At 41.9% G+C, this 11014-nt stretch overlaps 1 protein-coding gene across 1 annotated transcript; it reads left to right on the top strand.

Moving 5' to 3' along the window:
- The first annotated feature begins 896 nt into the window (after positions 1–896).
- Positions 897–10021, top strand: LOC119264695 (B-cell receptor CD22-like). The gene is made up of 6 exons (XM_037543325.1): positions 897–906; positions 6801–6860; positions 6988–7323; positions 7599–7847; positions 9603–9736; positions 9956–10021. Exons 2-6 carry the CDS (start codon positions 6812–6814, stop codon positions 10019–10021), a joined length of 834 nt encoding a protein of 277 aa, XP_037399222.1. The 5' UTR covers positions 897–906; positions 6801–6811.
- The last annotated feature ends 993 nt before the right edge of the window (positions 10022–11014 follow it).

The following is an 11014-nucleotide window of genomic DNA, read 5'->3' as shown; positions in this document are numbered from 1 at the left end:
GTAGGTCTCATTATGCAGAATAAAAATTATATATTTTCAGTAACAAAGGCTGTGAACTAGAGCAGAGGTAGCCAACCCTGTTCCTGGAGGTCTTCTGCCAGTTTTGTTTAGTTTTATTGCTCAAATGTTGAGATGCTCAAGGAGTCCTAAAGGCCTTGATTAATTGGATCAGTGGTTTTAAATTATACTACAAAGACCTTCTCTCAAAGCACTATTAAATATATAGTCAATACCTGTTTTTTTATGTTAAATGCATGTACATAAGCCATATGTATACTGTATTTTAACACTGCTGCTGCTTTTAACAGCAAAACTCTACAGAGCAGAAGCTCACGAAAAACAGGGTCAGTCACACCTTAATTAGAGTAGAATTAGAAAGTCATCATTGTTCAAAAGAAAAGTCAACATGACCTGCTGATGACTTTTCAGAAAGCAGATCCAGATCAGTCACTCTGTTCTTCAGATGATCTGATGATGTTTATTCTATCACCTGGGTAACACTGTAGATCAGCTCTGATAAACACACCAGTGATCATTACTGCTTCATACAGCAGCAGGAGAAGAGGAGGACCTGGGTAAAGTCTTGCATCATTGAACAGTCAGTGGTCTCTATGGAACACATTACCAAGAACAAATATTAAACAGGAAAATAAAAAAGACATCATAGTTTCACTGATAGCTAATTATAATTTAGCAGAAGTTTCAAGTGAAGCTCAATTCTTGCTACAGCTAAGAAGGGCACATGCTTCCTGTAGGAGGAAAGAGCATGATCATGAGCCTGGGGATTTTTATTGAGTATGAGAGCTTAAAGTCAAGCGTTAGCCACACCTAAAGCAGTAGGTCAGTGCTGCCTGTGTTCTCACCATTTCTCATGTAGATGCTGGTGATGAGCTTCGTTAATTCACGGTAAGATCATTTCTTTATATTAAAACGTTTTCATTCACCAGTAGATTCATAAAAAACAGTTACAGAATTTCTGGAAGCATGTATTCAGTACTAGTAAATGCTTTTAAGTGCAAATTACTTACAGTCAGGACATTTTTAGGTATGTCCTGATCCATTAACAAGCATTTGCAGAGTCTTATACAACATTTGCATTTTCCTTAGGTAAGTATTGCTAGGCTGACCTTTAATGCTACAGGCAAGCACTTCATTTTCATTATGTGCATAACATGGTACTCTGTTATGCTACCTTTTGTTTTTGGCCTGTGCATTCAAACGACATGTTCCAGTGAAAATAATATTGTGTGACGGTCAGACAGATTGGCAGACGCTCGCAGATAAAGTGCGGTGACTTTAATCTTCCACTCAGTCCAAAGGGAAAAACACAACTCACAGTATAATATCCAGTCCAGTAATCGATAACAAGAAACCATCCGAAACAGGGCAACAGTATCCAAGGGGCAAAAACACAAATCATACACGGGAAAATACGTCCAAGGTTCAATACACAAAATATACAGAATAGCAGAATCAGAGAACGCTCAGTGATTATCTAAGCAATACTTCGCGAAGTTTTCAACCTGAATCCCTGCTTAAATATTAGCAGGGGATGAGCATCAGGTGAAGAGTTCAATAATCCGGTGACTGAGAGCGCTGATAGGTGCATGGGGAAACCACGTGACCTGTCTGAGAATCTTGGGGTTTGGAGATTTCAAAGGCTGAGTCCCCTATCACGTGATCAATCACGTGGTCTCCCCTAGCACTCTGGGAGATGAAGTCCCGCTCCTTCACAGAATGCATGACATATTGCTTCTCTGAGGCTTCAGTGTGAGTTACAACCATGTGATGAACGAGTTCAGTCAAAATAACTTAATCGGATTCACTTTACTTCAACATACAAGGAATTGTCTTGTTGAGTGCAGAGATGTATGATGTATTTGTAGTGACACTTCAGAGGAAGGAAACAAGCAACCACAGATCTTACCAGCAAAAGGCCCCTAAGGCACAAAAGAACCACTAGACTGGTCTGTTTAATGTTCTGTTGGTGTACAACACACATTCTTGACCATATGACTTTTTACTTTTTCAAGCTTTTTAAGTAGTGCTATGAAAAAGTATTTTTATCTTTTTTGTGTGTGTGTGTGTCTGTCACATTTAAATGTTTCAGATCATCCAACTAATTTTAAATATAAAATAACTGCCCAGTCTTGCCACAGCATCTCCATGGAATTTAAGTCAGGACTTTTACTCAGCCTTAATTTTCTTTCTTTTGAACTATTTGGAGATAGACTTGCTTGTGCATTTCCGATCATTGTCCTGCTGCACTCAAGCTTTAGGGCACAACCTGATGGGCATTCTCCCTCAGGATTTTCTATTAGAGAACAAGATTCAAGCTTCCATTACTTATGACAATTCATCCAACTTGTGCAGAAGCCAAGCAGCCTCAGACCATCACACTACCATCACCATGTTTGACTGATATGATGATGTTCTTATAGTGTGGTGTTAGCTTTACCACCTATATCTTCCAAAAAGCTTTACCATTGACTCATCAGTCCACAGAATACTATCCCAAACATCTTGGGGATATTTAGATGTTTTTTGTTAATTGTGAGATGAGCCTTTTGTGTTCATTTTGGTCAGCAGTGGTTTGTACCTTGCATTTGTCCAATGATAGCCATTTTTGCCCAGTGTCTTTCTTATTGTGGAATCATGTATATTGACCTTAACTGAGGGAAATGAGGCCTGAAGCACTTTAGATATTCATTGGGGGACTTTTCTGACCTCCTGGATGAGTCATTGATGTGCTCTTGGTAAAATTTTGGTAGGCCGACCACTCCTGACAGTGCTCACCACTATTCAAACTTTTCTCCATTTGTGCATAATGGTACTCATTATCCCAGAGCCTTAGCAGTGGTTTTGTAACCCTTTCTAGACTGGTGGATTTTCATGTACGAATCAGAAAATGACTAAAAGAAAGTAGCTAAAGAGTTGAAGATGCCAATTTAGATTTTTTACTTCAATTAAGAGGTTTGATTTTTGTCAATATTTGAATGATAATCAAAAATATGCCAGCTGTCTGAAAATAAAAACTAAAGGCATGTGAGCCTGTCTCATGTAAATATGTTTTAACAGTAGATGAAATTGAACAAAAATGAAGCACAATTAGCTAAGGTTTATTATGCAAGCTAAGAGATGTGTCTGCATCTGTTATTTTACTCTTAAATTCAGATTTACACAAGACTAAAATATCATATGTGCATTTACATGGGACTGCACCTCATTCAACCTCGTTAAAGCAGTGGACTTGCGTACCTGCTGTGTTAACTTGTAATGCAGAGGAGGGATGATGAGGCGAATGCATACGCTGAGAGAAGCAAGATTTATTAGGGGCAAATTCATAATCAGGGTCTAAACATTCCAGGGTCAGAGAGCCAGCACAGAGAGATCAAGGGACAGACATTACGTAAAGGAACACAGACTAGACACACAACAGAGGCCAGAAAAAACAACACCATACAAAGACTAGTAACTATCAAGGGGAAACACAGGGATTAAATATAAGAACAATGAGGGTAAACAAGACACAGGTGAGAACAATCAAGGGCGCAGAACAGGGAAGAATCAAAACAAGGAAGCACATGGACAAGACTAGACAAACAAACAAAATCAAATGGAGGACTGGTAGGGGCCAATCCTGACACAACTGCAGCATGGCAAACTGTTAGCAAGCATGATTCCAGTAACAAACACTATGCACCTACTCTGTATAAGTGAATCAACCTTTTAAAAGAAAGAGGATGGATGAACACTTATTACATCACACATCACGGCTGCTGCTGAAAACTTTCAGTAAGCAGCTCGAGACCTCACTAAGATAAACTGGAGCTTAGTTATTGCTATAGAGGGTCAACAGGAAATTAAGATTTTAATGAACCTGGGCATTTTAGTGAGCAGCTTAAAGTTAAACATGCAAATTGTATCCAGTTTAACACTTTGATCTCTGCTCTCATAATTTACCATTTGGATATTGGTGATGTGTTTAATTACTGAACAGATAATGTTGTTTTTTAAAACACACACACATATATATATATATATATATATATATATATATATATATATATATATATATATATATATATTAATCTATCCATTCATCCATCCATTATCTTCCGTTTTTTCCGGGGTTCGGGTTGCGGGGGCAGCATCCTATGCAATGACGCCCAGACCTCCCTTTCCTCAGCCACTTCCACTAGCTCCCCGGGGGGGATTCTGAGGCGCTCCCAGGCCAGCTGGGCAATATAAACATGCCAGCATGTCCTGGGTCTTCCCCGAGGGTCTCCTCCCAAGTGGACTTGCCTGTGACACCTCCCAAGGGAGGCGTCCAGGAGGCATCCTAACAAGATGCCCGAACCACCTGACTCCTCTCGACATGGAGAAGCAGCGGCTCTACTCCGAGCCCCCCGCTGGTGACCAAACTTCTCACCCTATCTCTAAGGGAGAGTCCAGACACCGTATGGAAGAAACTCATTTCAGCCGCTTGTATTCGCGATCTCATTCTTTCAGTCATTACCCAAAGCTCATGATCATAGGTGAGGGTGGGAACATAGATTGACCGTTAAATCGAGAGCCTTGCCTTATGGTTCAGCTCTTTCTTTACCACAACAGACTGGTAAAGAGCCCACATCACTGCTGACCCAGCACCAATCCGCCTGTCAATCTCCCGCTCCCTTGTACCATCACTCGTGAACAAGACCCCGAGATACTTAAACTCCACTTGAGGCAAGAGCTTATCCCCGACTCAGAGAGAGCTCTCCACCCTTTTCTGCCACCATGGTCTCGGATTTAGAGGTACTGATTCTCATCCCAGCCGCTTCACACTCGGTTGCAAACCGATCCAGCAAAAGCTGAAGTTCATGGCCTGATGTCCCCAATAGGACCACATCATTGGCAAACAGCAGCGATGTGACCCTGAGGTCACCAAACTGGACACCCTCCATCCCCTGACTGCGCCTAGAAATTCTATCCATAAAAATTATGAATAGAATCGGTGACAAAGGGCAGCCCTGACGGAGTCCAACTCTCAATGGGAACGAGTCTGACTTACTGCCGGCCATGCGAACCAAACTCCTGCTTTGCTTGAACAGGACCTGGATGGCTCGTAGCAAAGAGCCGTGTACCCTGTACTCCTGAAGCACCTCCCACAGGATACCCCGGGGAACACAGTCGAATGCCTTCTCCAAAAACAACAAATCACCTGTGGACTGGTTGGGCAAACTCCCATGCACCCTCCAGAATACGGTGGGATTGAGAAGGTCCTCAAAGTATTCCTTCCACTGCCCAATGACATCTTCAGTCGAAATCAGCAGCACACCATCTCCACTGTATACAGTGCTAGTGGCATACTGCTTCCCCCTTCTGAGTCATCTGACGGTTTGCCAGAATCTTTTCAGAGGCAACTTAAAGTCACTTTCCAAGGCCTCACCAAACTCCTCCCACACACGGGTTTTTGCCTTGGTGACGACTGAAGCCACAGATCGCTTGGCCTGTCGATACCTGTCTGCTGCCTCTGGTGTCCTACAGGCCAACCATGCTCGGTAGGACTCCTTCTTCAGCTTGACGGCATCTCTCACCTGGGGTGTCCATCACCGGGTTCGAGGATTACCTCCCCGACAGGCACCAACTACCTTGCGACCACAACTACAGTCAGCCGCTTCAACAATGGAGGAGCGGAACATGGCCCATTCTGAGTCAATGTCCCTCACCTCCCCCGATATCTGGTCAAAGTTCTGATGGAGTTGTGATGGTGGTGAGTTGGATCAGGTGGTGAGGGAAGATGCCAGTCAGACCAGGCAAACCCAAACATATAGTGAGGGTTTGCTGGGAACGTCTGGTAGAAGAACCTGTCAGATTGATCAGTTGACAGCTCAGCTCCTCTCTTTACCCGAGTGTCCAAAACACATGACCGCAAATCCGATGACACAACTACAAAGTCAATCATTGAACTGTGGCCTAGGATGTCCTGGTGCCATGTGCACTTATGGACATCCTTGTGTTCAAACATGGTGTTCGTGATGGACAAATGTGGTTTGCACAGAAGTCCAAAAACTGAACACCACTCAGGTTCAGATCAGAGAGGCCATTCCTCCCAATCACACCCCTCCAGGTCTCACTGTCATTGCCCACGTGAGCGTTGAAATCCCCCAGTAGGACAATAGAGTCTCCAGGAGGAGCACTTTCAAGCACCCTTCCCAAGAACTCTAAGAAGGCTGGGTACTCTGAACTGCTGTTCGGTGCATAAGCACAGACAGTCAGAACCCATTCCCCAACCCGAAGGCGTAGGGAAGCTACCCTCTCATCCACCAGAGAAAACCCCAACATAGAGGCGCAGAGTCGAGGGGCTATGAGAAAGCCCACACCTTGGCACCTCTCTGCCTTGGGCAACTCCAGAAAAGAATAAAGTCCAGCCCCTCTAAAGGAGATTGGACCCAGAGCCCAAGCTGTGTGTTTAGGTGAGCCCGACTATATCTAGCAGGTATCTCTCAACCCCGCGCACCAACTCAGGCTCCTTCCCCGCCAGTGAGGTAACGTTCCAAGTTCCAAAAGCCAGTTTCAGCAACTGAGGATCAGAACGCCAAGGCCCACGCCTTCAGACACTGCCCGATCCACAAAGCACCGAACCCCTACTACTGCCCCTCCCGTCGGTGGTGGGTCGATGGGAGAATATATATATATATATATATATATATATATATATATATATATATATATATATATATATATATATATATATATATACATATATGTTTCAAGTGCTGCCCAGGATTTACTTATCCATTCAGTTGATATTGCAGGCATTGATGTGATGACATCTCTCAGAATGGCTCTTCTGATCTTCCTGCTCATGATTGTGGGTGAGTTGTCAGATCCTACTGTAAAATATCCTCACTAGAGCAGTTGGAGTTGGAGAGGAGAGAAGTGAAGCTATTCTTATGGGCTCCAGTCTCTGTAATCAGCTCTTTCATGCATCATATTTTTCAGGAGCTTTTGGAACAGAGTGGAGTGTGAAGTTCAACCAACAGGAAATCTGTGCTTTAAAAGGATCCACAGTGTTTATGAACGGAACTTTTACTCACCCAGAAAATCTCACAGTGAAGGAGACTTTTTGGGTTATAGACCCAGCCCAGAAGCTGGACCTGTCTAAAGACCCAGATTACTCAGGCAGAGTCGAGTTTTTCACTGATGAACAGAAACACTTCTCCTTCAAACTGAGTGATGTGATGAAGAAGGATGAACGAACGTACTACTTCAGAATCATAACATATGTAGACAAGGAAAAATGGGTAGATAAACCTGGAGTAAGTCTCAGAGTTACAGGTAAGATAGATTTTTCCATCTATGAGACAGACTATCATCTCAGTAATCATTATCTACCTCATTACCATGTGCTTTGATTTGTTTATACTGCTTTATATCAAATTTAAACGTTAAAAATATTCATTCATTTTAGAGATTTACCTTGTTTTGTTTGCAAGATAAGCAGGTTCCACAGCACTGGATCTGACAATAATGAAACAATAAGAATAGAACATAATTTTAGAAACCAGCAGCAGCTTCTCTATCCCGATTTGATGGTCCTCTTATCGTCTTAGAGCTCCATGTAGAAGCTCCTGAAGAAGTGACCGAGGGAGAAACAGCAGATCTGACATGTAAGACCACCTGCAGTCTGACTGACCCAACATTCATCTGGTACAAAAATGGACGTCCTTTAACCACAAAGACCATCAAGAACAACCAGCTCCACCTGCAGACGGTCAGCAGTGAGGATGCAGGCAGTTATAGCTGTGCTGTAGGAGGATCTCAACACCTCCGCTCTACTGCTCACAGCCTCAGAGTCAGATGTGAGTTTAACTCATATGTTTTACTACATGCCAGAGATGTGCACAGTTGCTTCATTTCAGTCTCAAGTATTTAGAAGAAATTTTCAGCCTTATTATTGTTTGATACAGCTGCAACTAAAAAGCCTGTCTTTACAGAAAAAAACAAAAACTTTTAGACTGAAGAGCAGAACTGAAGCTCTACACCCAAGAAATATGAATTGTGCTTAACTTAAAATAGTTGATTAGACTGTATTTTATAAGTGTGCTAGCACAATAGCTAATCCAGCTGAAAAAGGAATATGTTTTAAAGGAATGTGATTTGTAACTTATTAAGACTTTTGCAAGATAAGCTGACTAAAGCTAAACTTGCCACGATTGGCCCCTCCCAGTCCTGTCCATGTGTTCATGTTTTGGTTTAGCCCCATTTCATGACTATACCCCTGATTGTCTCCACCTGTTTTCCCTGTCCCTCGTTTTCCATGTGCGTTTAAGCCCTGTGTTTACCCCTTGTCTGTGCAGATCTTTGTTGTTTGATTTGTTGATGTGTTGTTTGGACCGTTTGAACCTGTTTATTGTTTGTCATAATGTCTAACTATTGTTCTATCTCATTGACCCTGGACCCTCTTGACCGTAACCCTGGATTTGCCCATAATAAATCTCGCTTATCTCAGCACGTGCATCTGCCTCCTCGCTCCATGTTACAAAACTAGCTGTTGCCTTTTTCTTTTGAATGCAACATTTGTTCATGTGCTTCATTCTGTCTTTCTGACTGAATGTTTTGCTATAAAGGCCTGTACATTTGAAACTGTGCTTAACCTGATGCTGCTACAAGCTGCAAACTAGTTACTGCTGTTTCCCTTATCTGACTTCTGTCTCCAGGCTGTGTGTCAACACAACAACTTGGCGTTGTTATTGCAAAAATTTGTTCACGAAAACAAATAGTGTCAAAGAGAGGAATAAAACATTTGCATCATAGCAGTTGCCAAAGTAACAATTTGCACAAAATAGTAAATTAAAAGTAAATTTGCTACAATGTGCATAAGGCAATGCCCTCAAACTCCAACTACCCATGGAACCTTAGTGAAACTGAAAGGTAAAATCACTCACATAAGACTAATTATATGATGTTTTGATTTGTTGCTGCATAAAAAAAAATATTTCTAATTCAGTTCATTTTGTTCATGCCTTTTTTATCTTCCTGAAATTTTTCAACTTTTAAGTCTCGAGTCCATCTTGACTTAGAAGTCAGTGCACGTACTCAAGTGAGTTAAATATGCAAGACTCAAGTCACAAGTTAATTGCATGTCTGATTTGAGTCGCAAGTGAGTGAAGTTCCCATTTCTGCTATTTGCTGCAAACAACAGCAAACATGCCAATAAATGTCTACGTAAAAAGCAAAAACAAAAAATGTCCCAATCTTTAGATCCTCCGAAGAGGGTCTCAGTGTCCATCAGACCCTCTGGTGAAACAGTGGAGGGCAGTTCAGTGACTCTGACCTGCAGCAGTGATGGAAACCCACCTGTGAAGATCTACACCTGGTTTAAAGGATCAACATCAGTAGGAGAAGGAAAAACCTACAGCATTCCCAACATCAGATCTGAGGACAGTGGAGAATACACATGCCAGAGTCGGAATGATCATGGAGAGAGAAGATCCACTGCTGTGAAGATTAATGTTCTTTGTAAGCTTCTTGTGATTGTTTTATGCTGTATTAGATGATTTGAGGAAGCCCAGAAATCACAAAGATCATAATCATTTTTATTTTGTCTGTTTCAGATCCTCCAAAGAGGGTCTCAGTGTCCATCAGACCCTCTGGTGAAACAGTGGAGGGCAGTTCAGTGACTCTGACCTGCAGCAGTGATGGAAACCCACCTGTGAAGATCTACACCTGGTTTAAAGGATCAACATCAGTAGGAGAAGGAAAAACCTACAGCATTCCCAACATCAGATCTGAGGACAGTGGAGAATACACATGCCAGAGTCGGAATGATCATGGAGAGAGAAGATCCACTGCTGTGAAGATTAATGTTCTTTGTAAGCTTCTTGTGATTGTTTTATGCTATATTAGATGATTTGAGGAAGCCCAGAAATCACAAAGATCACAATCATTTTTATTTTGTCTGTTTCAGATCCTCCAAAGAGGGTCTCAGTGTCCATCAGACCCTCTGGTGAAACAGTGGAGGGCAGTTCAGTGAATCTGACCTGCAGCAGTGATGGAAACCCACCTGTGAAGAACTACAACTGGTTTAAGGGATCAACACGAGTAAGAGGAGGAAAAACCTACAGGATTCCCAACATCAGACCTGAGGACAGCGGAGAATACATATGCCAGAGTCAGAATGATCGTGGAGAGAGAAAATCCACTGTTGTGAAGATTAATGTTTTATGTGAGTTCATGTTGAAGTATTAAGATAATTTCAGCTGTATTAAGATCATGTCAGGAAACACAAATATTATTTTTTTTTTCATCTCTTGTCTGCTGTAGATCCTCCAAAGAATGTTTCAATGTCCATCAGCTCCTCTGCACACACACTGGTGGGCTTTTCAGTGAATCTGACCTGCAGCAGTGATGGAAACCCACCTGTGCAGAACTACACCTGGTTTAAAGAAGGTGGAACCTCACCTGTAGGATCTGGACACAGTTACAGTCCTCTACAGAGTGGATCTTACTACTGCGAGGCTCAGAATGAACATGGATCTCTGAAATCAGCTCCAGTGCCAGTCAGTTTAAATGGTGAGGTGCACAACTACATGTATTTGTATTTGTTCCAGTTTTTTTTCACATGATTAGTGTTTAATTATTTAAATCATTCATTGATTGTGTTTTGAAACTTTATGCAACTGGTTGTGAATGCGTTTGTTAGAACATTGTTGTTTTTATCAGGCTATTCAGTGATTCTGTATGGAGTTGCTGGAGTTGGAATTTGTGGAGTTGCTATTTTTCTTGCTGTATTTTTCTGGAGAAGGTAAGAATAATTATGCAAGGATAATTATGTTAAATATAGCTGTTAACATTATCTAAAAAAAACATTCTATTGTTTGTGAGGGCAGAAAGAAGAGGAAAACCAGAAATATGAATGCATCAGACTATCTGGTGAGCTCCTACAGAATTGTTGATATCAGTCAGTCAGTGGTGGGTCCATTAACCCTCCTGTTGAAATGACTCATTCCTAACCTGTTCTCTGACT

This window comes from Pygocentrus nattereri, chromosome 12 (assembly GCF_015220715.1).
Source record: "Pygocentrus nattereri isolate fPygNat1 chromosome 12, fPygNat1.pri, whole genome shotgun sequence".
Lineage (NCBI taxonomy): Eukaryota > Metazoa > Chordata > Actinopteri > Characiformes > Serrasalmidae > Pygocentrus > Pygocentrus nattereri.
Note: the sequence above shows the minus strand (reverse complement) of the source record. Positions and strands in the feature narration are given on the sequence as shown.

Coding starts and splice junctions, on each gene's coding strand:
- LOC119264695 (XM_037543325.1), top strand. CDS start 6,812: ATGACATCTCTCAGAATGGCTCTTCTGATCTTCCTGCTCATGATTGTG. Junction 7,848..9,602: donor TCACAGCCTCAGAGTCAGAT/GTGAGTTTAACT, acceptor TGTCTGTTTCAG/ATCCTCCAAAGAGGGTCTCA. Junction 9,737..9,955: donor GGTTTAAAGGATCAACATCA/GTAGGAGAAGGA, acceptor TGTCTGTTTCAG/ATCCTCCAAAGAGGGTCTCA.